The sequence below is a fragment of the Cyrtonyx montezumae genome, unplaced genomic scaffold (genome assembly GCF_038088225.1).
Source record: "Cyrtonyx montezumae isolate F1298 unplaced genomic scaffold, pur_monq_1.0 scaffold_1, whole genome shotgun sequence".
NCBI classification, from domain to species: Eukaryota; Metazoa; Chordata; class Aves; order Galliformes; family Odontophoridae; genus Cyrtonyx; species Cyrtonyx montezumae.
Window position 1 is genome coordinate 25,732,993 of NW_027071825.1, and position 26,271 is coordinate 25,759,263.

Sequence of the window (26,271 nt, forward strand, 5' to 3'; positions counted from 1 at the left end):
TCCCAGGGATGAAAGAGCGGGCAAGACACTCAAATAACAATTTGTCGTTAATCCTAACCCTATTCCCACCTCGTTCACAGAGGAAATGCTTGTGCACAGAGGGACCTCTTCCCTACAGCCTTCCATAGGAGGCACAGCAGGAGCACCAGGTGCTGCTGTTAGGTACAAATGGAGAAACCGAAAGAATGCGCTTCTCTGGTGAGCGCAGGGTGGATGAGTGCCGGGCGGATGACAGATGCGGTACATCGGCTGTCACTTAGCAACGCTGCCGGTGCGGGAAGCGGGTGCCGTGATGCTGGAGAGCCACTGTGGTGGTCAGTGAGCCGGGGGCACAGCCTGCCTGCACACAGGGTGTACTGGAGGGGACTCTTACTTCCAACACAGAAAATGTTGCCTTGGTTGGGGTGGGGAGGATGTTATTTCATGTTTTTTTCCCACCGTCTCACATCCTAGCCCAAGCAATCCTGGGGCATCAAAGTGACTTTTGGAGATATCTCCTCGGGAAGGTCAGCCTGCTGACAGATTTCTCTCTTGCATCCGTTCAGCGGATGAGCACTGGCCAAAGATGCTCCCAGCTCCAGTGGCATTTCAGCATCTCTAATTCTGTCTGAGGTTACAGCTCAGCCGTGCAGAATCAGTCTGTGTGGTTATGATCTGAGCTGGGCTATGATGAGGGTGGGAGATGGAGGCACTCAGTGTGACTCCCCAGGAATGGTTTCTTTCTCCTTCTCTTCCAAGCTGGATTTAGCTTTTATTTGCTGTGAAAGGGTATATATTTCCAGAACGCACAGCACATGTTCTCAGAGATTTACAAGTAAATCCATTAGATACTTTCTGAATTATAAGGATTAGCAGGGATTTATTTAAGAAAAGCAGCATTTTTGACTTATTTTTTTCTTTTTCTTCTTCTTCTTTTTTTTCTTTTTTTGGTTCAGAATGGGAACAGGTTACCCAGAGAGTCCCATCTCTGCAAGCATCCAAGACCAGTTGGATGGGACTGTGTGCAGCCTGCTCTATATGATCTTTGAGGTTTCCTCTAACCTAAGCCATTGTATGATTCTTTGATTCTGTGAATAATGCTTGCAAGGGAATAACAAAGACTTTACGTACCTTTATGGGCTTAAAAATCCTGAAGTTTTGCATTTAGACTCTATTTGGAACAGGGTTATTAGAATCAGGAAAAGATGAGGCTTTTGTCACTGACAATTAAAACCCACCTCACAACATCTTGGGACAACAACAAATACATTACAATTAATTGCTGAGAGACTGCTTTACACTTCGTTTCTTCCTTCAAGTTCTTGAATTGCTTCAAGTGCTAATTTCCCACATTCATAACATTTAGATTCTTACAATCACTGCACTGACGGATGATCTGATGTTTTATCACCCAGCTGTTGTGCAGTGTACTCCCTGCTTTCCTTGATCCCTGCTTTCACACAGAGCAGCAGAGAGACGTGATGTCTCAGACATCCACAAGACAAGGTCTGATTCTTGAGATGGAGAGTCATCCAGCGGCCACATCGTACATGGGGAGAGCTCACACACCCAAAGAGAGACTTCATACTCCACAACACTTCCAGGATATTCCTGGACAATTTAAGAGGTTAGGGTTAATGAAGCAGGGTGGGAACAGGCTTTGATTTGCGTCCAGCTCTCTGTTCTTAAATTACCCTGAGGAAATCTCTCAGGTCCCTCTGACTGCCTGTTAATGGGAGATGGCTGTTGAGGGACGACTGCTCGCTCTTCTCATAGAGCAGGTTAGAGCAGTGCATCAGAGGTCTTTGGAAATGCTGAGCCCCAACGATAAGAGCAGCTGCTGGAGGATTCACATTTGGGATCATGATCCTTTCACTGGGGAGAGCAGAGAAGCTTGGCTGCTGGGCATTTTGGCTGTGCTGCTGGCGGAGAGCCAGGGTACGTTGCTGTTTGCTGAGTCCCCGGGCCCTCTGGTCAACCGTACTCATCTGGGGATCAACTCCTTCCCAATGCCATGTAATTAATAAATTAGTAGACCACAATCATTGACTCGTTAACGATAAAAAAACGTTGATATGCATTGACTTCTATGAGAAATCTGCTTCTTTGAAGATAAGTCTCTTATCACAAATCTGAGTAAAACTAAGGAGACAGACTTGTGGCTCCCTCTTAAACAGAAGGATATTACATTGTGCATCCAAATAGTTTGGAGCAGAAATGAATACGAAAAACCAGGTCTGCTTGTTCCCTGCAATAATGAGCTGCACAAGACTTGGAAATCAGTTTTTTCCCCGTGCAATTCTCTCAGGCCTTTTGGGGCAGCTCTTGAGCAGATTCAACTTGGACAAGACTGAACAAGACAGACACTGAGTTTACACTGCCCAAACCTTGCTTCTTCCTGATGCGGCGTGAGTGTAACACCTTGAGGGAATGGTTTGCAGCCTCCTGGTTGAGACCCACGTGCACTGGTGAAAGAGACATTGCAGAAAGCCAGAAGCTGCCTTGGATGTACTACCTAACTGAAATGCCTCAAATTGAGCTTCTGTCTTTGAATCCGCATGCAAAAACAGAGTTGAGGGTGAAGCAGCTCTGAAAACTCCTGTTTGCACAGATCCACAGTGCTCTGCTCAGAAGTGTGCACACAGTCACAGAGACAGTCAGGTGCTCCAGTGCCATTTGCACTTTGGTGGCTGTGCTATAGTCATGCTTTATGGTTTCATTCTGCTTGGAAGGAAGCCCCTGGCAAGCGATCCTCCCTGGCAAAATGGGAAGAAGTGGAAAAGACTGTTTGGCCTAGGGTTAAGAAGGGAGGGGGGCACAGGTCCTGGAGCACAGTGAGTGGTTTTATTTGAAGTGGAAATAACTAACGGGAAGACCACATGTCAGCTCCTGGGGAGTGGTGAGGCACTCAGAGAGGCTGCAAACCTCGAACCACAAAATCACAGGATCAAAACTGGAAAAAAAAAAAAACCCACAAATGGATTTACTTTCAAAATCTCACACTTCATCCTTTAGAATTTACATCATCCTTTAGATCCAGTTAGAATCACAGAATGGTTTGGGCTGGGTGGGAATTTACAGATCACCTAGTCCTGCCCCTGACATGGGCTGGCTGCCCCACATCTCGGGCTGCACAGAGCCCTGTCCACGGCCTTAGGCACTCCAGGGATGGGGCACACACAGCTCTGGGCAGCAGTGCTGGGGTCTCACCTTGCAGCACTCTTCTCACACACTCAGTAACATGATTTGCATTACCTGACCTCATCAGCACACGCCCCATCCCAAATTTCTGCCTTATTTCACAGAATCATAGAATCATAGGGGTTGGAAGGGACCTCCAGAGATCATCTAGTCCGACCCCCTGCCAAAGCAGTTCCCTACACCAGGTCGCACAGGTAGGAGTCCAGGTGGGTTCTGAATATCTCCAGAGAAGGAGACCCCACAACCCCCCTGTGCAGCCTGTGCCAGTGCTCCATCACCCTCACTGTAAAGAAGTCCTTGCACACAGTCGTGCAGAACCTCCTGTGCTGCAGTTTCTGTCCGTTCCCCCTTGTCCTGTCTCCACACACTGCTGAAAAGAGTCTGGCCTCGCCACTTTGTGCCCCACACCTCAGATATTTATAAACCTGGATCAGGTCCCCTCTCAGTCTTCTTTTCCAAGGCTAAAGAGACCCAGTGCACTTAGCCTTTCTTCATAGGGTCCTCCAGGCCCTTCACCATCTTTGTGGCCCTGCTCTGGACTCCTTCCAAGATCCCTGTCTTTTTATGCTGGGGAGCCCAGAACTGCACACAGTACTCCAGATGAGGCCTCACCAGGGCAGAGTAGAGGGGGGGATCACCTCCCTCGACCTGCTGGCCACGCTCTGTTTAATGCACCCCAGAATGCCATTGGCCCTCTTGGCCACGAGGGCACACTGCTCATGGTCAACCTGTCGTCCTCCAGGACACCCAGGTCCCTCTCTACAGAGCTCCCCTCCAGCAGCTCATCCCCCAGCCTGTACTGGTGCATGCAATTATCCCTCCCTAGGTTCAAGACTTGCTTTTGTTAAACCTCATCCAGTTTCTGACTGCCCAGCTCCCCAGCCTGTCTCACTGAATGGCAGCACAGCTTTCAGGCGTGTCAGCCAATCCTCCCCATTTCGTATCATCATCAAACTTGCTGAGAGTGGCCACTATCCCCTCATCAAAGTCACTGATGGAGATGTTGAACAAGACCGGGCCCAGCACGGACCCCTGGGGGACACCGCTGGTTACAGGCCTCCAACCGGACTCTGCACCGCCAACACCGCTCTGCGCTCTGCCGGTCAGCCCACTGCACTGCCCACTCATCTATCCCGCGCTTCCTCAGCTTTGTTACATATGCCTGGGCGCGCTGTCCCCGGCGGCCATAGGATCGCTGAGCTCGGGATGGGACTTTCCCTGCTCAGAGACAACTTTGGTCCTACAACGAGTCACAAAGGCGGCACCGAGTGGCTGTAATTAGGTCCCGTCTATGCGAGCGTACATGCGAAGGTTCCTATATTTGGACGCGACAGAGCGGCGTGCCGAGGAGCCCCGGGGCGGGGTCGCTGTGTGAGGAACGCGGGGCGGGCGGCGCGGGGAGCCCGGCCGGGTGGGCGGGAAGGCGCCGCGGTTGCCATGGAGACGCCCGGCTGCCCCCCTGGGTTTCCATAGCAGCGGGAGAACCAATCGGCGGCCGCCGCTGCGGGTCGGCGGGGGGAAGGCGCGGGGGAAGGCTTTGCCGGTGGCGCCGCCGGAAGTGGCGGCGCGGCCGGGTCCGGAAGCGCGGCCGGCGCGGCGGGAGGCTGCGGGAGGCGAGGGCCCGAAGGCAGCGGAGCGGGTCGGGCACGGCCGGGCGGCGGCCCGAGGACGGCGGCGGAGCCCGCCGGGGCGGCCCGCGTGCGGCCGGAACGTGGAGCGGGGACGCGCGGCCCCTCCCTTCCTGCCCCTCCCCGCGGCGGCGGCGGGCCCTTCACGGGAAGATGGCGGCGGCGGCCGGAGGCGGCGGCAGCAGCGGCAGCGGCGGCGGCGCGGGGGCGGCGGGCCGGGCCGGCCTGTGAGAGCCGCGGCGGAGCGGCACGCGGGCGGCGAGCGGCGGAGGATGAGCCTGCTGTGCGCGCAGTACCTCCGGTGAGAGCCTGCAGGCCCCGAGGCGAGGCCGACGGCGGGAGCTCGGGTGCCGGGGGGGGGGCCGAGCGGAGGGAGCCCGGACCCGCGGCAAGGTCACGGTGTGTCCGTGGGGGCTGCTGCTTCGCACCGGGCCCGGCTGCTGCCCGCGGAGCCCCGCTGCTGAGCTCCGGGGTGGCCTCGGTGCGGGGCCGGGGCTGAAGGAGCGGGCCGTGCTGCGGGACGGAGGGGTCCGGGCTGGAGGTGGAGCGCCGGGTGTGCCTGTGGGATGAGCAGCCTGTCAGTGAGCTTCCCTTCTGGGTGCAGAACGCTTCTGGTAGGTGATCGCTCCAGGAAGAAGCACTGTGAAGCACATGGCCTGCCAGTGTCAGTGCAGTACTCTGTACATGTGGTTCTGAGCCCTCCAGGCACCTTGGGGAATGGTGCTGCTCCACCAAAAGGACATGCTTGGTCTTTCAGAGAAGTTATGGCTTGGGCACGTTTTCTAGAGTGAATTTAGGAGACTTTCACATTTCCAACATGCTTCCTATCTGCTCTTCTGAAGCACTTGAGCTGCCTCCACTCACTGATTCTCCCAGCCTGCTTCTCTCCTCAGCCTCTTTGGTGTCTGACTCCCTGGTGGTCCAGACCTGTCTCAGCCTCACCTCCTCGTTCCCATCCCCCCAAAAAAGAAGCAATTGATCTCTCTAGTAGAAAGTTCTTGCGCCTTTTTTTTCTTCTAACAGGCTTCCAGCCTGTGCTTAGCTTCTTCCTTCTCTCCAGTCACTTTATGAGCAAAAACTCTGAAGTGCCTGTTGTTAGCTTTCCTACACTAGCTGCTTACTTTCATCTGTATCTAATAATGCTCTAATTTCTTGCCTCTGCCCCTGTGACTGCATCTCTGCTTGCCTTGTGTTTCTGCCCTAGACATCTGTGTCCTGCCCAAGTCACCTTCCTGCACCACCGGGCATTTCTCAATGCTCTGTGACCTCTTCATGGAGCTGGAGAACCTCATTGCCTGAAAGCACATGGGTACCAGTCACCTCTTTCTGCAGATGCTCCTCCAGCAGTGTAGCTCAGCTTGTACTTTTTTTTCTGACTGCTGTGTGTTAGTGGAGTGCTTAATGCAACAGGACACTGATGTATTACAGGTAGTGAATCCTGTCTTTGTCACCAAAGACCTTCTCTCCTTCATTAGGAAAAATAAAAGGGGGAGGGGAAGGCACTGCACAAAACTTTCCAAGTGCTTTGTAGCCAGTACTTTGCACGTTTTGTCTCTAAGAAAGGTGTGTTTCAGTAAGTTTGGGGGGCAGCTTAAATCTCCAAAATGCCTTTTGTATCCACAGAAGCAGTCCTGTGTAGATTTAATTCTGATTTGCACAGTGCAGAAATGAAGCTACTAAGAGTTGGATTGCAGCAGCCCAGGCCATAAGGAAGACAGGGAGCAGAGCCTCAGACTCTCACAGCTTGTTCTTTTAGTGCTTTGCCTTACAGAGGAGGGCATCCTCCTTTATACTCAGCATTGCAAGCTTTATTTGTACATAACAGTGAAGGGATACATAGACTATATGTGTAACTACACAACCAAATGTAGCTATACGAAAAGATAGGTTAACAAAGCATTGTGCTGAATGAAGATGTGGGGCAATTAGTCTGCTAGTCGTTCCCTTCTTGAAGCTAACAAGAGGTAGAAAAGTTTTTGTGGAAAACCTTTCTCTTTGTATTTGAAGTTTAGATGTGAGAAAGCTGAATTTTTAAGGTGACCACGTAATGGTTGAATTACTTGTGAAGTAATGACTCTGCAAGAATTGGGAGACACTGAATGAATGAGCAGGGAAGAAAGGGATTTTCTTCCAGACTGCCTTAACTCCTCCACCACCAGTCTCTTGCTTTTTCTCTATGTAGAGTCAGACTGTGTGTGTGTATGTATAAATAATGTTAGAAAATACTGTCCTTAAAAGATCATGCCCTTTCAATAGGAGTACAAGAGCTGAGAAACAGCTGAGACTCCTGCAGAAGTGTTCCAGAAAGAAGAAGGTCAGATGTAACATCCCCAGCCTTTCTAAAGTTGTGGGGAATCCTTTGTTAAGTCATCTTGCTGTTCCATGAGATGGTATTGGGGTTTTTCCTTTCCTATTCTTAATATCCTTTTCAAGGTCACCTTTTAAGAGTACACGATTGTGTTCTCCCTCGTCTGAGTGAAGTTCCCTAGGTACTTCTCTGGGGTCTTTGTCTGAGTCACTTCACAGAGATCTGTGTTAAATCTGGTCAGAGGAGTTAAAATTTCAGGAAGTTCTGTCAGGGATCTCAGAAGAGAGGCTCTGTTCATGCATCTCTGTTTGGGTGAATGTATTCTAGGCCTGATGTGACTGAAAAATTGTATCTGTATCTCTTGTGCTGCTTTGGGAATCTTTAAGTACACCCCATAAATCAAATAGAGCTTGTAGGACAGTCTTACAGCAAATGTTTCACATATCCTGCTAGGTGCAAAGGCACTGGTAAGCAAATTATCACTACAGATAGGATTTGTTTTGTAATGCCACTTCCTTTCTTCCTGTTCATAAGACAGAACTGAGCTCAAAATCACCTAGTCCACTTGTGTTTACTTGAAAGAAATGGTCTTTGTTGCCAGTGTTGTAGACATCATATGTTCTTTCTATGATCAAAATGTAGTTAACTTGCATTCAAAAATGCAATAGTTTGGCTGAGATAAGGCTGTCTTGATTGCGTTTCACAAAGATCTGAATTCCACTTCATAGTTAAATGTGGCATTACCCTGGTGAACTGTGGCTTTTAGTGCAATGTAAACGTAATATAAAAGGTGCCCGAATTACAGGGCTTGGACACTGCTTAGCAATTCTGGTGCTGACGAACCAGTAGGTAGCTTCCTGATGTGTTATGATGAGGCCATAACCAGCTTCATTAAAGGTTTGACTGCTTTAATAATTTAAATTGTGGCTCTCTTTTCAAAGACTCATCAGTAGCTCCATTAACTTTTGCATTGGCCATGTCTCTTCACCGTGGCTCCTTTGCTGTCTGCTAGTCCGTGGTGCACCTCTTGAAAAGTTTCTTCACTTTGAAATGAAGGAGAGCAGAAGCAGAAGTAATTTAGTGCTGCAATCTTTGCTTGTGAGCACGTTCTGGTACCAGTTCCTGATTAGAATGATGTAGAATTGATGTTTGTCAGTGCCTGACAGGCACAACCCAGTGCTACTCGAGGCTCAGAATGAAGCCCAACAGAACAAGGTCAGTTAACTATCTTGAGAACACATGGAGGAAGAAGTAAATGTAACGTGTTTGCAGTCCAGTAATGTGTGACTGCAGTGTGCTGCCTGGAGTGCACAGGGCCCCTGGGGCTGGAGGTGACCTCAGGGTGTCCCTGTCTTGCCTCCTGCTCCAGTGTCACACCAGCTTGTTCAGCACTTAAACCAGCTCTCAACAGCCTCTGATGTTGGAAGCAGCCTTTGCTGTTCTGCTGCTTTACTGCCTTCGTGGTGGAAAAGATCTCCTTCACACTCAGTTGGAACCTTGTGTGTTTTAACATAGACTTACCTTACTGCCACGTGCTGTGGCCAGGAGCCCCCAGAGCCCTGCTGCTGGCTGAGCCCTGAGGTCTCACAGACCTCACTCCTGTTGGTCTGCAGTCCTCAGCAATTCGTCTTCATGTCCAATTGGTCTTGAAAAGTTTTCCCCGTGGCTTTTTAATGTTCTGCAATGATTAATGGTACTTTCATGCATTGTTTACTTTTGGATTTTAAACAGGGGAGAAGTAGCAGAGAGGTCAGAAAACTGCGTTGGCCTTTCAGAAGGCACCTTTTAGCATGGTGTTTTCTCTAGGGGAAAATAAAGACAAGATTTCCCCTCTTTTTGTTTTTATTATCTTTTTCTCTATGCAAGCTGCTTCTAGCATTTTTAACTAGGATTACTACTAATGTTTGGCAGGAGCAGTGCTTTTCAAGGGAGAAGGCAGTGGTTTAAAAAGGCAAGTAATTTTGATGATGATTACTGTTTGCTACAGATCTACACACTTTTTGTGGTGACCTATGAAGTGAAAAGCTACAATTTAAAAACGTGTAAAGTGTTTCCCCCGCAGGGGATTGGGATTATTGAGTATCCTCCCAGGGTCACATGTCTGGTAGCTGTTACACTGCCTTTTGCCCAAGATCCTTAGGAACTAGGCTTGTGTGAATGTCCTGCTTGTCTGTTGTCACTCTTCTTTCTCCAATGGTTTTGACAGGATTTATCTGTGGGGGGCTGGAACTCCATGAGGAATTGAGTGCACGAGTGGTTCAGGAGGTTCTGGGCCCATTTCATCTGGAACTGCTGGCAGGAGCTCAGGTGTGGGGAGCAATCAGAACTTGGCCCTTCTTCCTTCATGCTCGGCCATCTGGAGAACTGCTGACAGCAGTGTCCTCTCCTCCTTTCACCCTCTCCCCTCGGTACTGGTTTGATGGTGTATGCTTTTATTCAGGTCTCCAGCGACTGCTTTTGTTTTGTGTTTTTACCTCTGGGTAGTTGTATGTGAGTAGGTTCTCTGATCCCGTTCATCATTAGCACACATGCTGATGAGAGGGGTGAGCTGGTGTGCAGCAGGAATGAGGCACTAAGAGTAAGGCAGGGTGGGACTGCAGCTTCTAATAATACAGTGCTCTTTAAGCAGTCTCTGACCTATAGCCCTGGTAACTAATGCCCTGGTTCCTGTGATGTTTGAAGCCCCTCATGCCCTGCCCAGCTGGTATCACTGTCACAAACAGTACCCCAGCTTTCTGTTTGGGCTGAGTGGCCTTATTTTTTTGCTGCAAAGCACAGCTTATCACAGATGCTGTTACTGCACTGTGCTTGGGGTTACTTGCAAAGCAGTGTTCCAGTGACCTAGAAGTGCAAGTTAGTGTAAGTAAAGCTACAGCTGTATTTATTTATTCATTTTTGATTGTGGGAATGTTTCTTGCAGCAGTTGGTTATTGTTCTAACCAGCATATTCATGCACAGTTTGAGCCGTATTGATAAGGAGAGGGTTGTGTTGTGGCAGTGAAGGCAGGTGATGATTCCTTGATGCGTTCATGGGGCGACTTACGCTGCACAAAGCACTTTGAGCAGGCTGCCCCTTTCCCTGAATGCAGGCTTTTGGAGGCTTTTCAGTGCATTTCTTCATTCCAGGGCACTGTTAGAAAATGCCCTTGCCCACTAACTTCTGCTTGCTGAATGCTTAGCTATTTTATTTGATGAAGGAGGAGAGGTTTACTGTGGTGGGGCAGCTGGTTTTGCTGTATGAGGAACACTGCTTTTGGGCCCTTGTGGTAACTGTGGAGATCCACGTGTAGAAGCAGACTCGTGCGTAAGGAGTGGTGGAGCAGTTGAGGAATATAGCCCTAGAAAAGGAGTACATGTGAGAGGTCATCAGGTATTGCTTTTCTTGCTTTGAACTTGAGGCTTGTCATCATCTCACTTGAAAATCATAATGCATCTCTTGGGCAAGAGGGAAACAAAAGCACAGATCTGTTTCCTTAAAATCATCAGTGGAATTGCATAGTTTGGTATGGTACCTTTAATGTATTACTAGGGAGGTCACAGGCTTCAGCAGTGCTTGGTAACAAACAGATTTTCCCATGTGCTGGGAGGGCTGAGCAGAATGGTGCCATAACTATTTGTTCATCTCACTGCAGTGAGCAGGAGTGGAGGGCTGGCTGAGCCCATAGGGTGCTGGGGGACGTGGGTCTGCCCCATGGGCTCCTCACAAGTTTGTGCAGAAGGGAAGATAGGTGGGTTTTCTGTTTCTGTCTCTCAAGTATTCTATCTATTGAATGTGGTTTCTTTGCCTGCTCCCAGCACTGTCTTTGGGTCCTGTTCCTAGGCTTGCCTGAGGACTGCTGCTCTTCCCACTTGAATGTAAGATCTGGAGGAACAGTTGCAATCATAAGCTTGGGGACTTCCTAACCAACCAAATAAGAGTGAAATGGCTTAAGCAGTGTTTTGATACTGTGTATTCCAGTTCCTCCAAGCTATATCTGCAGCTGCACTTTCAGATCAGTGTAATGTGGAGAGCTGAGATGGAAGAAGAGCTTTTAGAGTAACGTTAGGCCTGCTTTCTTTTCTTTCTGTATTCCAGTAGGACTTTTCTCGGATTGTTCACACTGGCTTCTGCACTCAAGGGATTATCATAAGGAACCAGAGGGCTGAGGATCCCCTTTGGGGTTGTTACATTGCCACGAGTGACCTACTGAATTTCACTGATGGACTCATATCAGAGATATCCTTGAGGTACTTCGGAGTCCTGCAAGAGTTAATTGTCCCTTCCACCTTTAGGGGGAAAAAAAAAAAATTACATTTTCGAATGTACCATACATCAGCAGCCTAGTTCTCTTATTTTAATTTTGCTGTTTGTGGTGTTGAAAGTATCTCCTGGTGCTCAGCCCTATTGAACACATCTTTGCTTCGTCTAATATTGGTGTATGTAAGTTGGTTCAGTGTATTTCCACCCCAAAATCTCTGAAGTGTCTGTTTTGAGCTGCCTGGCCCTGCTCGTGATGTGGCTGCATTGCCTCAGAGGGCTGCTCTCTTGCTGATAGGAAATGAGAAACTCATTCTGAAGTCCAGCGAAACCTTTAAGGCTGATTCTGCCAAATGAACTTGGGAAAACATGTCTTGAGTTTTCAGAACCGTCTGTCAGTCCTTCAGAGGAATTCTGCCACTGTTTTCTGATGCAAAGAAAGGCTCCTGGAATTTGCTTTGCCATGTCCCATCTTGGTCTCCCTGCGATTTGAGGAAAGCATGTGGGTATTGCTGTGTGTCAAACAGCTGCAGCCATGTGATGTGACCAATCTTTTTTTAAACCAGGGTTTCCTGTAACCAGCAAGGAACCTTTGACAGACTCCAGCTTTGGTTCCTAGTGCAGCCTGTGCCTCTGAGAACTCCGAATTGGAGGTGCACTTGAGCCGTTGAGAGGGGTCTCTAGGGTAGTTTTTAGACCAGCCTTGTAATAACTAAAAATAGAAATGTCAACCAGCTGTTTCTATGAAGAGGGGGGGATGTCACTGCACTCCTTTTGGATATTGACTAGGTGCTACTGGTCTGTCTTGAAGCACTGTAAGTACTTGTAAGTAGAGGACAATGTGGTGACAAATCTAAGGAGAAATCTCGATCCAGCCAGCTGTTCCCCAGGAATAACAAGCACAGAAAGCATGATCAGGTCTGACTTGTATGAATGGCAGTAAGAATAACCTCCAAAGATTTTTTTCACACTTAGTATGTACGTGTGTGTATGTCTTTAACTTACATTAAACTATGAAAGCTGTAACAGCTCTTTGAGCTTCAGCATCCAGCTAACGCTGCTGGCAAACCAGAGGAAATGTGAGTCTCATTTTTATCCATACTGAATCAAGGAAGTCTATTTTTCTGTATGGGTTAATGATTATAAATGAAACGATTGAAAGATACTAGGTAAACTTGTAACAGAACTCCTGAAGGTATTTTAGTTTGTCTTAATACCATTGATATGCATAAAGTTGAACCTGTCTATAAAATCTTCAACTAGTAAAGAAATGATCAAGTGCCTAATATGAGTTGTAATATTTCTTTGAATTAACACGGAAGACCTTAATTTGGGAACTTTTCACATAGCAGAAGTGTGAATGCACTCCAGTTTTTCCACCTGGTTTGCACATGCCCACACTATTTAGTTTTAGTTTTATATACTGGTTGCATTTTGAAGCTGTGGGGCTTGGGGCAATGGCAGTTGTGGGAAATTGCAGCTTACAGTGTGTGCTGAAACACTCATCTTCCAGGTATTGATCTCAAAAACTGCAGTAACCTCTGAAGCTTGAAACTATCCCCAAAGATATCTTCAGTATTTTGCTCACTAAGATGTTGAATGTTTGCTGATGCAACTACAGACCATTTCAACAGCTTCCATCCTGGGCTGCTAGGTAGGAGTGAGCACTGAAAGAGTGCTCAGTGTCTGCATGTGACATCATAAGTGACAGTATATGTTAGATCATACGTAACTGTTTCTGGTCACTTCTGAAATAATAGGAGGGACTGCAGAGCTAGGAACTGCTGTTCTGGATCCTGCTTTTCAGCTGTGGCCCAGGAGAATTTTGTGTTTAAGGAAGGTGTCTGAGTCATTAAGGATTCAGCTGTATCTGTATGGCTGAAAGCACTGTAGCACACGTTGATTTCAGATTTTGAGGTTAAAGTAACATGATTCATGTGTGTTTCCATGCTTTGTTGTCAGATGTTGAGGCAGCACCAACACTGTTCTGTTTTTACGTTTGTTTTGATGTGCTAGAATGGTACACAGAACACTTGTATGGTGACAAGGTCCAAGCTATAGTGGTTGAAGAGTGAAGTGCCAGAACTGAGGTGGTGTGTGCAGGAGTATGGACTGGGTGAGGTCTTGGAGGTCTTTTCCAAGCTTGGTGATCTGAAATGTCAAGGACCTTTAAAGACACACGTGGTTCTGAGGGAAAGGTACCCCGCTTTCTGGCATCCTTTCTGTTTGTTTCTTCTTCAGGCCTGATGTCTTATCCTGCTGCTGAGGAGCAATTCCTCAGCAGCTGCAGACAGTAAAATGAATGCAGTGAGTAGGTCTGCTGTGTGTGAGCTGCCCGAGGACAGAATCCTTTTCAGCTCTGTGTCTGAGGTATTAAGATGTAAATTTGAAATACAAAGATTTTTTTAGAAACGTTTAATCCCCAAAAGCAGGATTAACCTTGGAAGTTAGAAATTTGCTCAGAAGCTTGCTCCTAGCCAATTCATTAATTTTTATAGAGGAAAGGTGAGTTACTGGTTAACTGGGAGCATGGTGACAGTGTGGTTCGGAGGTGGTCTGGAGCTGCGGGTTCAGCCAGCCGTGCTGAGGGAGCTGTGCACCTTGCTTCTCCTTGGGACCCAGTCATGCTCAATTTCCCTCTTGAGGGAGTTGTTTCCCTCTTGGCTGAACACAGCAGTTATTACGTTTTCTAGGAGCATGCCATTTTTGGTGGAGGGCTCTTGGCTTTTGTGGTGGACAGCCCATCTGGGTGGGGAGAGGGATCTTGAATGTCTCAGCGTGCAGTGCAGGGGGAGCTTAAGGTTGGATGCAGCTGTGGCTGCTGAATGGTGGCAGGTTTCTCTGTGGAAAAGCTATTCATCTTGTGTGTGTTACTGAAAGAGAATGGGGAGCTGCTGCTGTGGCTCCTGGAGACTGCTGGCAGCGATGCATGTAGTACCCACCTAATTTCATAAATGGCTGATAGAATTCTCCCTGACTGGTGTTCTGTCTTAGTGGCCTTTCTCTGCTTTCACAGTGCTGTTTGCATTTGCTTTCAAGATAGAGGCTCAAAAATAATATCTGAGATGCAGCTTGAAAAGAAAATTTTTGAAAGTCAGTAACTGCCATATAACAAATGAGCACTGGATTTACTACATACTTAGCACAGCTGAAACTTGATATTGTGTTCACTCCAGTCAGGGTGGATTTGAGAGCTCAGAGTACAGTAGTGTTGCACTGTTCAAAGTGTCTCTGTTGCTTGCTGACTTTCACATCTCGCTTGGTTCTGTAGCAGTATGGACTGCGAGCACTGCTGTGTGCTTGCTGTTTGTTGTGGTGGGCAGGGAGGGAGCAGAACTTTGCATTATTTCTCTCAGAGATGTGCATTTCTCTAGGGGAGCAGGCTGTGAATGGCTGAGTGCATTGCAAGGAACCTTTGTGTCATCTCAGCTTTAAGATTGCTTGTCCAGTGAATCATAGAAAGGCTTGGATTGGAAGAGACCTCAAGGACCATCAGGTTCCAGCTCCCTGCCATGGGCAGGGCCACCAACCTCCAGATCTGGCACTAGCCCATGTACCCTGGGCTCCGTTCAGCCTGGACTTAAACACCTCCAGGATGGGGCATAAATTGTCGTGGTTTCCTAAGGAGCTACACAGTCAACTCCTGGAGAAAGGAAATGTGGGTGAAGGCTTTGTGCTTTTCTTTCTTCCCATGAGCAGTACCTGTGTAGAGATTAGTCTTCTCCTGTATGTCTCCGATAGAACAACGTTGCAGGCAGTCAGCGGATGAAGATGGACAGTACGGTCAACATTTTAAAACTACTGTTACAAAACTCAGCTGTGCTTAACAAGCACTAGTCTTAATGCTGCCTGCTTATTTTTTGGGGAAGGATGGAGACTTTTCCCTCCCATGAATAGGAGAGCAAGCCCATATGGAGTTCCCTTGGGGTAGCAATTGCTTGTTGGACACATCTTTCTCAAATCTGGAGGTAAAGGAAGTTTTAAGTGACTTCCATGGCATTAGAGAGGAAAAAATTGAGTCTGAATGAAGCTGACTGAGGGTGCCTAGGCTCTTATCCAGAGACGAGGGACTGTCAGTTCTGATCAAATTTGGGTAAGGAGCCGCTTTTGGTAGCTGCTTTTTGAAGGTAATTATTCTGACTTGCTTCTAATAGAGCCTGGACTAGGAGGAAGAGGGGGGGGGATGATCAGGAAGAAGTAAAGGATGGTAAAACTCCAATTCTGTCTTCTTTCTCACATGCCACCTGGCTGAGGTGGGAGAGAAAAGGTCACAGAGCAGGGTTCCCTGTGGAGGGGCTTTGGATGCAGATGGTGACTGCCTTGCTTTCTGCTTGCAGAATTGTTTTGTTTCCTTTGCTTTCAGAATTGCACTGCTGCTGAATTAATTGACTGCGTGGCTTTGAACTACAGCTATAACCTGGTAAAGTCACTGGTCAGAAAATCAGCTGCACCCTGACCTCAGTGGCAGCAGGATTTAAACTCATCAGGATGTGTAACAATGCCAGTAAGATGTTGGCTGAAGGTGTTTCTCAAGGAAAATCATTGCTAGGTGCATGAGGGCTGTGCTTTCAGGGCAGAAGGCATGCAGTGCTTTTGAGTGGATGAGTCAGCCTGAAGATCTCTTGCTGGTCAGTGAGAGCTGTCATCACCAAGGCTTGCCAGCCACACAGCAAGCAGCTCCAGTGCTTCCTGAAACCTATGGATGTTTAAGTGGAGTGGCAACACTGGCAAGTTTGGAGCAGTAAGGATTTCATCAGTAAAAACAAAGCTGCACTAAGAGAAGGCACATTTCTTGCATATGTGAATAAGTGAACTTACACAAATAAACCCATATAGCAGAGTCTCAAAAGATTGCTAATAAGGCTTTCTACTCTAGCACGTGTTGTTGGTTACTCTTAGGGGATGGGAAGAGAAGTGCTTATTTCACATAAAACCATCAGCTGTGTATTGTACAGTGACTTTTGCTCAGCCCTGAACAGCAGATGTGAACGTGTTGCTGGCTGTGATGTTTGGGAGCCCCCTTCTCCCCTACCTGAGCAGCAGAATGTTGCTTGCACAGTGCCTGTGATGTCCACATTTCGTGCTGCCTTCCCTTGGATCAGCCCAAGTACACTTCTGAAAAATACAGTAGTCAGGTACTAAGCCATCACAGACTGCTGTTAAGTTAACCTTTGTTTGCAGAAAATCTAATAGTAGCTGCTGGGTGTTACGTTGGAGTTCCTTCTGGGTGTGAACATTTCCACCTGTTGGAAGGTTAAACATTTAATAACAACGTGTTTTGAGGGTGTTGAGAGTATTTCACTTTCTTTTTAGATTTGTCATTGAAAGTTGACCTTTTCTACTCCAGATGAATAATTTCCTCCACCTACTTTCTGTCTTTGTTAGGAGGAGGAGAGCTGTCTGGCAGCGTCCACATTTGGGCAGTTCTGAGCAGCCCTGTCCTTTGCTGAGCCCCTGTGTGGGCTGTGCACCTCTGCTCAGGTTTGTGAGGCTGAAGGCACTTCTTGCTGCTGAGCAATTTCTGCACCTGCAGAAGCACAGGAATATTAATTCATGCTGGGAGAGAAATTACATGGACCATTCAGTACAGTTTTGAGTTGTAGAGCATTTGCAGAACGAGCAGTTGGATTCACGTTGCTCTTACGTGCCCAGCTGCCCATTTTAGTGCTGAAAATCTTCAGTTCCTTGTCAGTGTGTGACTGGGATTTGATAAAGGAACTGAAATAGATGCTGCTGCTTCGAGACTGCATGGGGAAAACCGAATGGAGTTTCCCCTCCAGGCGTGGTGGAAAGCATTGTGTTGTGCTGTGTTTCTATGAGGTCAGGGTTTTTTGAGGAGTTTGTAGGACTTGTCATGCTGTCACAGATCTTACCTGGCTCCTCTTCGCTGTATAAATGATGGAGCGTGTCCTTTAGATGTTGAACTACTTTACTGACTTGAATGGAAAGTTATTGTATTGGAGTTTCAGGCTCAACTAATGCACAGGATTGAATATGTATTTAGTTAGGAAACTTAACAGCGTAGCTAGATGGTATATAACAAGCTGTAGGTTCTAACAAACGTGCTTGAAATAAGATTCAAGTGAGCTATGGTTCGTGCTTATTTGGCTTTGGACCAACAAACTGGTTGGGAAGATGTGACTTGAAGTGCTGTATTGCTGATGCAAACCAGGCAAGTGACTACTTGAGAACGATATTAAAATAAGTGTAAATGAGTTGCACCAAGCCTGCTGGCGGACAATGCATTTTTGTATCAGAGTGAGTCATTCTGATGCAATATCAGCTGGCTCAAGAAAATATAGGGACAAGAAGGTCTGTTACCAAATGCCCAAAGATGTTTGTAAATGCCAAGTTATGTACGTTCTCACTGCATGAAACTTCTGCAGGTGTCAGTGAGCCCTGGCGTGTGCCCACTCCAAGCACCAGCAGAGAGTCTTCAGTAAGGGCTCCTGAGGGAGCAGGCGATGCTTTTCTCTCCAATGATAATGCTTTGCCAGTGATGGAGAGCAGGTTTGGTACCATTGTGCTCTTTCACCCTGACCTGCTGCCTCTGCTGCAGTTGGAGCTGGTTTATTTGCAGCTTATTCTTAGTTGGAAGTGAGAAGCAGCATGTTGGTGTGAGACCTGCCTCATTCCTTGGGTCTCAAGGAACTATTGAAGTAATCCAGTGCTTTTTATTAAAAAATGTACCCATAATGTCTCCAGTGTATTGTGCTGTGAGCTTATCAGTCAGGCAAGGCAGCTTGCCTTACAGCTAGTGATGAGATTTTAGCATGGCAGGTGCTTGTCCTGGGAGCTTATGGGGATGCTTGTACAAATCAGATCTAAATGTTTTTAGGTCTAAGCATTGTTTCTGGGGGGAGTTCAGATAAAAATCTTTTTTGGTAGCATTTCCATGGAGGAGTTGCTCTGTAGCACAGAAATATTGAAGGTTCAAGTGTAGGTGCCTTCCTTCACAGTCAGACGAGGTTCCAGACATTGTGGCAGGGGGCGATGCACTTACAGAGTACCTGCCAATAGTTGCACACGTTTGGTTGAGGCTCATTTCTAACATCCAGGTCATGGCATTGCAGGGTTTGCTCATTTCTGTGTTTTTCGGGCTGATGAATGTTCCTTCCCTTTGCAGTGGGCCAGGAGAAGGCAGAAATTCTGCTTGGCTCTCACCTTCTCACAGCACAATTCCCAAACTTTTCCTTACTTTTCCACCACTATTTATATGTGGTCTCCCTGAGAGGAACAGGGAGGTTTGCAGGTGCATTGGTTTCCAGTGACCAAAATGAGTGGCTGGACATGTTCCTGCATAGTACGGTCAGAAACCTTTGTGAAGGGGCTTGCCAGTGAAGTACTGGCACTAGTGTGATACCTTTAATACTGATGTGGGTCTTGGAAGCTTTGCTGCTGCTCTGGAAGCATTTCATGTGTGGTGACTTAAAGGAAATTTCACGTTCCCAGGTACAGGTAAACAAGTGCCACTTACATGGTAGGGCACTGCTGCCAGGCAAACCTTACAGTACTGTGTAATATTCTATGGTTCCTATGTTTTTCTGAAATAGACTTCATCTAAGCAGGGAAATCTGAACAATTTACTTTTATCAAGGTGTGGAAGTAGAAGAAATATTGGTTAACAACAGTAACTCAGATCTACAACTCAGGTAGTAAGCCACCTGAGCAGGGTACTGAGGCAGTTTAGCTTGTAGGCAGCCTCTCGGGAGCTGGCCCTGTTTTCTATGCTCACAGTTGCACTAATGTGGTTTAGCATAATTTGATCAGTGTCTTTCTAATTTATTGTTTGATTGCTTTCTTACAGGCAGGCAGAAGTCCTGAAGGCTGACATGACAGGTAATTGCCTTTGTTATGTAGTGGGTCTAGCTAATAATGTTTGCTTATTGCTTGTCTTCCTTTTGTGTGTTCCTCGTGCTGACGTTTCTCTGTGCAGCATTATGTTAAAGGCTCGTCCTCTTCATGTCAATAAATATCAGTATAATCTTACCAACTGTCCCCATCTCTTCTATATCTAAAATACTCTTATTAAGGTTGACCTTGAGCATTTTAAAAAGCATTTGGAAACAGATCGCTTTCCTATTGCTCTCCCTATAAGGTTGAGAAAGAAACTCCTGTCCAGACTGTCTCAGGAACTGCTGCACTTTGGGTTAGCAGTGGGGTTAGGACCTTGCTGGTTTACAGAAGTCTGTGTGATAGAAATGTTGATCTGAACACTACTACGTGTGTTACAATGTGCTGGAAGCTGACAAACTTCTCTTATTTATGGAAAATGAGAATGGTTTATATTAATGTCCCAGCCACTTGAATGATGAACCCATGCTCAGCCAAGATTAATGTCTTGGTGTAGCAGATGCAGCAGGTTGGTGGGGTTCCTGTAGGAACATCCTGACTGCCTGGATCTGTGTAGCCCAGCACAAGTGGCTGCCCCATCAGCAGAATGGCTTCCCTGGGGCAGTGCTTGTCCCTTGTGCTCCAGCTGTCCCAGCCCAGGTGATTTTACAAGGCTTGGGCAACTGTACTGTGTAATTTGTGATAGCAGGGAACTGTTTGCCCTCAAGTGATGTAGAGCAGATGGCACCAAAGAGTTCAGGAAATGGGAGGCACGCAGCCATACTTCCCTGCGATGTTCTCCTAAACAGCATTAGCTCACAAACTCTCCTACTTGCTTGCACTTGATGCACTTCTTTTCTACAAAGTTTTTCAGCCTCCTTTGAGTTTTTAAGTTCATCCAGTGACAGGAAGTTCTGCGACATAATGGCTTGTTGTAGATTTTGCTAATTTCTAGTTCTTCTACTGTCAGTTAATCCCCAGTCCCTCTGTGGTTTTCATATTTCAAAGTTCTGATGGATCTGTGAGAAAAGTGGGTGTTTGGTGTTGGATATCTTGCACTGTGTTTTTTCATTTGATAGGTCAGCGAATAATTAATACAATTTGAGTATTTAAATACTATTGTCTTTTTTTGCTTTTTGTTGCTCAGATTCAAAGCTGGGTCCAGCAGAAGTCTGGACTTCCAGACAAGCTCTACAGGACTTGTATCAGAAAATGCTTGTGACTGATTTGGAGTATGCGTTAGATAAAAAAGTGGAGCAGGACCTGTAAGTACATCAATAAATCAGTGTGTGTGTAACATTTGCTGATGAGCAGGAAACCCCTCAGTGCCTACAGACAAGGGCTTGTTTCCTATGAAATGATTGCCTTATTTCCTTGAAAATGAGAGCTGTATTGGGATGGAACATGAGAATTCACTGTGGATTAGATTGAGTTCCACATATTTAACCTCTGCAGCAGCTGTGTCACGCAGGAGTGAGTTTGGTAAGCAAATGGGAGGGAGAGAAGGAAAGGAACATTAGCTATACAGTATATTGGTTTCTGTGGTATTGAGAGGTAGAGAAAGGTAATTCTTCCATATGTAATATTTCTACTTGGAATGATGTCTGAATTTAATGTATTTCATTTTCGTGTTGAATGCTGTGTAATTAAACAGTTCTTTCCTGTTTCTTGTGCTATGTGTATAAGACGCTTCCAAAATAAAAAGGAAAGCATTTCTTTTATTTTCAGTTGGAATCATGCCTTTAAAAACCAGATCACAACGCTACAGGGTCAAGCGAAAAATAGAGCAAATCCAAATCGAAGCGAAGTTCAGGCGAACCTTTCTCTGTTCTTAGAGGCAGCTAGTGGCTTCTACACACAGGTGAGCTGCAAAAAAACATCCCTTGGTTGTGATATATCTACGTAGTCTGGAAGCATGCATGCCTCAGCCATATGCCACGTGCATGAGGGTCCTTTATAAAGCTTTGGTTGACCTCTGTCAGACCTCCTGTGCTGCTGGAGCAACTGCTCATTCCCAAATGTGGATGCACTGAGGATTTGCACGATGGCATAATGTTTCAAGCTTTGTTCTGGGTGCCTTCCTTATAACTCTTACGCCAGTGTTGAGCACTGTGTTAATGTTTTCCAGGAGCTATCTACACTAAATGCAGCTTATTTTTTTGTGATGATGCCTGACTTAGTGCCTACCACGGTTGTGCATATAAGTAGCGTGATTGTCTGAATGAGTATTATTTTACATAACATCTTGTTGGTTAATTTTTTATCAGAGCTTGTAGGCTTACAAGCACATCTTCACTCTTAATTCTACACTTTTGTCAAAAGTAATTTGAAATTGGAAATGTCAGCTATAGCTCTTCTTCCTATTAAGTAAAACTATATAGATGCGTGTTCTTGAGTTGGGTATTTTCTGTGAGTTTTCAAAACACTTCAAAAGCGTGTTCATGTATTTATTCATTACTGCCATTTTTTGCCTTGTGCTCTTTCCAAGGTTAGATTTCAGCTTGTAGAATTGTGAAGAATATGGGTTAGTGTGTGGTAACAGCCTTTTTACTGCTAACTTGCCTTTTTTTTTTCTTTTTTCCCCCCATTTGGTGTGTGCTTAAGCAACATTGTCAGTGCTGTCACCTGTATCTCAGGTAGTGCCCTGACTAAGTGTTTTATCGTGGCTAGTCTGTGCTGGCTTCAGGTTACAACATGCAGCATAGATATGTCCTTTCTTCAGCAGTTCTGAGTTTGATTTTGACCACATGGAAAGCAGTCCCATTTTTTTTTCCCCAGAAACTGTTGGTTTCTTTTTGTTCTACGTATTTTTTCCTTGGGTGTTGCTTTTTGGTTGCTTGTTGTTGGAAGCAGCCAGTTGGACAGGCTGTGGCTTGGCTGCCAGGGGATATCTACCATCTACACCATTTGTCTTGCAAAAGTCTTTCTTCCTAGCTGTGCTTCAGGAAATACTGCTCTTCTGTATGATACCACAGAATCAGATGCCTTTCTCTGTTTGTCATGTTAATCGTTCCATTTTTAGTCTAAAGACTACTCAGCCATCATACCTGCTTTCCAACAGCAAGGCCTTCAGAAATGGCATTTTGGAAAGAGCATGAATTCTCGTGGTTTAGCATGTTGGAAGATGTCAAGTTTCTTTTATCCTTCTTTCATCTACGAGGTTCCTCTTGTTTTTTGTGTTTTTTTTTGTATTTAATCTCCTTCCCCATTTACTGTCTTTTTATACAGTAGATGTAACACAAACCTTTTTCTGCAGTAAACAAACAACGTGTTGAATCTTTAGCTGCTGGAAGTGCATATCTCTTATCAGTCCTTGGCTTTCTGAGTGCCTTTATCTGGAAGTGGGACTGCCACAGTTCTGTTTTGCTTGGAGATTGAGTGTGTTCCCACCTGAGAGAAAGTCTGACAGTTTTTACTTGGATTTTTAGCTATGTAACTCGGTAGAACAGACTATTCATTTCAAGACAACTTGCTGTAGTCCTTAAGGGAGAAACTTGAAAAGAACTGACTAGAATGTCAAAGTTCAGCTTTTCCTTGAATCACATTTTGAGCTACTTGATTAAGTAGCTCCTGCCTTGTTCACAGAGTCTCAGTGTTAGCACAAATATTTACTGACTTGGCAGCCCACTCAAGGGGGTAACTCAGCCACTTTTGCCTCATGTTGCCTACAGACTTGTTTTTATTCAAGCTTATCCCTGAGGTTAAACCTGGGGAGTGCTGTTTCTTATGCCTCAAGTTTCTTCAGAGGGTGAACAGCGTTCCTGTCTGTCAGAGAATATCTCTTCATATAGGTACCAAAAAGACTAACCCTGTTTAAAAATCAATGCAAGACTTTCTGATAACGTGTCTCTACTGATGCTTGGGAATTTAGATAGATGGGAATTGAGGTCCTTATGGCTTTGAGATGCATAGCTCCAATAAGAATTCTCCTTGTGGCTCTGGGAAGAATATAAAGCTCTGTGATTTCCATGTGAACTAAGTCAAATTCTCGTTTAGTAACCTAGACTTGTTGACTTCAAATATGTTCAGCTAATCCATGCCTCTGAGTGATGATTTGTGTGCCAGTTTTGTCTGCTGTTTTGGTGCTGTTCTGGTTGCTGTCTCTAACTGCTACTGATCTAGACCTGTTTTTCTAGTTATTACAGGAATTGTGCACAGTTTTTAATGTAGACTTGCCATGTCGCGTGAAGTCTTCCCAGCTGGGAATCATTAGCAATAAGCAGACGCACACCAGCGCCATAGTGAAGCCACAGTCTAGCTCCTGCTCCTACATCTGCCAGCACTGCCTTGTCCACCTCGGAGATATTGGTGAGTTTTTAAAGCAAGAAGAGGTGGGACTTTCAGTTCTGCCTCCGTATTTAACTTTCACAGCTAGGAATCTGTGCAGGTGTGCTCCAGACTAGTAGCTGGTGGTGTATTTGGTTGTTGCAGGGGAAAGCAACACTGTTAGAGGTTTTGGATGTGTTACACATCGATTCCTGGTCCTGGAGTCATTCAGGGGTAGCTTTGTAGCGAATTGTTCGGCTCTTGTATCCTAGCATACTGATTGCATAGTCTGTGCTATAGCTGGTGGGCGCAGTGAAATGTTGAAACTGGTAACTATTAGAAAAACTTGTTGCAGCAGGCTAGTACTTCTCCCTTTCAGAACATTACTTTTAAATCTTCTATACCCTTAGGAATCTAGGCTTTCCTAAGTGAGGTTTGGATTTTTCCCTTAAATTCAGCAGACATTTGTTTGTCTAGAACTAAGTGTTATAAGAAGCTCTGTTTTTAGAGTAATCTGTTACTGTTTATGAAATAATCTAATAATAATAATCTAGTTGCTGATTGTGCAAGTAAGCATAACAAATATATTTGTATCTCCTGGAATGTGTTGCTGTTGGTACAGCATCTTTCTGAATAGAAAATGATAAGCCATGACAATAGAAACTGAGGAAAAATGATCTCTAAGAAATTTTACTTGTTAAGTCTTCTTGCTGTTTGGCATTGTTGTAAGTGCTGATACTTCTAAAATGGTAATAAAGCACTCTTGGGTGTAAACTGAATCGTATTAAAGTACATGTGGGAAGATTGCTTTTGTTTGGTCTCAATTTGTTGTTTTTTTTGTTTCTTTAGCTCGATATAGGAATCAGACAAGCCAGGCAGAGTCTTACTACAGACATGCAGCTCAGCTTGTCCCTTCTAATGGTGAGTCGGGGTTACTGATGAGTTTCATAATTTGAAAGGAGGCTTTGAAGTGTCTGTCTTGTGTAGTGGTTGGAAATTATTATACGAGAAAGCCTAATCCATCAGTAAATCATTAAGGTAAAATAGCTGTTTACCTGATCTCTGTCAGTTTCCTTTTTTTGTGAATATTTAATAATATGGCTTTGCTAAGGCTTCTGCTGCTACATTATGCTGAATTAGTCCTTCAATTTTTTAGCTCTATTTTAACTAAACTATTCTTCATGTTATAACAAAAATTTTACACTTACAGGCAAAGATATGAACTGTTGATACTTAGATTTGTGTCATGAACTTAATGTGGATTTGGTCTTACTAATTATAGGGTAATAAATGTGATGGTGGTAGAAGCCTGGTTTGAAAGTATCTTATTTAGACAAAATTCTTGCAGAGTGCTTGTAGTCTAATTTTGAAAGCTTTTTCTTTTGAATGATGCTGAGAGTTACGATGGAGAGAAATGGTGAAGAGATGAATCTGAACCTTGTCAATTATTAGGATCTTTTACTTACCTTTTAAAGTGACCAGAATTCGACTCAAATCTAGCGTACTTTGCTTAATGATGCTTGTTGGACAACTTGTCTTTTCTCTCCTTCAGGTCAGCCTTATAATCAGTTGGCTATTCTAGCTTCTTCCAAAGGAGACCACTTGACCACAATTTTCTACTACTGCAGAAGCATTGCTGTGAAGTTTCCTTTCCCAGCTGCCTCCACTAACCTACAAAAAGCACTTTCTAAAGCACTGGAAAGGTAAGGCTAAGTGTGGCTTAATTCTGCTCAGATAGGCTGGAGAAGATTACCTTCCTCACCAGAACTTAGTTGCACTCAGTAGTGGAAACTGAAGTTCCTTGACGCCCATTTCCAGTCAGAGCATCCTTATGCACGTGTGGAACAAGGAGTAGTCAGTGTCTGGGATTCTGTTAGTGCAGGTAGAGAGTGCAGGACAAAAGGTTGTTGTGCCAACATGAAAAAGCAGCCTTGCATGGATGTTTCTCCTTTCTTGAACTTCACAGAGAAAACTTGCATTGTTACATGCAGCTCTAATTCCACAGACTGAAGCCAGGTATTTCTTTTCTGAATATAGTCGTGATGAGGTGAAGACTCGATGGAGTGTGTCTGACTTCATCAAGGCATTTATTAAATTCCATGGCCATGTGTACCTGAGTAAGAGCTTGGAGAAGCTGAGCCCTCTTCGAGAAAAGCTGGAAGAACAGTTCAAGGTTAGTCCTAACAAATATTAATTAGAATACTGAAGAGTATTTTTAACAGCAGAGTTCTGAAATTACAGTACAATAAGAACATTTTCATGTGCTAAAGTAAGCGAAGCTCATGTAGCCAGTTATGGAAAGCTTGCATCACAGTTAATTATGGGTAGTTCTGTTGACTTCTGCAAAATACTAGGACTTTTTTTTTCCCCCATTTGACGTGTGAGGTGTTGGTGTATAAATCAGTGAATGCAACTGATCCTCTGCTCCTTAACCTGGATGATTGTTGAGTGCCTCTGGAAAGTACTTGCTTAATCTGGAAAGTCTTGGCTCAGTTGCCTGAAGGATTTTGAATGCTTCATTTCTGGATGGCATGCCATCACTCCCACTGGTCATTAAGACTGCTTTTAATCTTCCTCAGACAACTAGCCTCTCCTGTCAGTGGCTTGCCTTTAAAAGTAGAACCTTAATTTGCGTGTAGCCTTGAACTATTCAGAACATGTTTCCTCTGGAAAATCCAGGAGTACCTACTAATTATGTAGACAGCTCATTAAGCTGAACAATACAGCAAAGACTGAAACAAAGGGAACTTTTAAAGGTATGGATGCAAGCTAGTACCATTTCAAAGTGGACATATAGTGTTAAATGTTATGTGACTTCT

General features: G+C 45.5%; 1 protein-coding gene across 4 annotated transcripts in view; it reads left to right on the plus strand.

Moving 5' to 3' along the window:
• Positions 1–4,778: 4,778 nt before the first annotated feature.
• The window catches only part of SMG7 (SMG7 nonsense mediated mRNA decay factor), a 44,172-nt gene continuing 22,679 nt past the window's right edge, over positions 4,779–26,271 (plus strand). For 3 of the 4 annotated variants that reach the window (XM_065745116.1, XM_065745146.1, XM_065745136.1), the window contains exons 1-8: positions 4,780–5,109; positions 19,161–19,192; positions 20,334–20,451; positions 20,915–21,047; positions 23,323–23,494; positions 24,302–24,373; positions 25,005–25,155; positions 25,490–25,625. In XM_065745116.1, coding sequence (XP_065601188.1) covers positions 5,081–5,109; positions 19,161–19,192; positions 20,334–20,451; positions 20,915–21,047; positions 23,323–23,494; positions 24,302–24,373; positions 25,005–25,155; positions 25,490–25,625 — 843 coding nt within the window. In that variant the 5' untranslated portion in view covers positions 4,780–5,080. Of the gene's footprint in view, positions 5,110–19,160; positions 19,193–20,333; positions 20,452–20,914; positions 21,048–23,322; positions 23,495–24,301; positions 24,374–25,004; positions 25,156–25,489; positions 25,626–26,271 lie in introns of all 4 variants that reach the window. The other variant, XM_065745127.1, reaches the window with a different exon arrangement.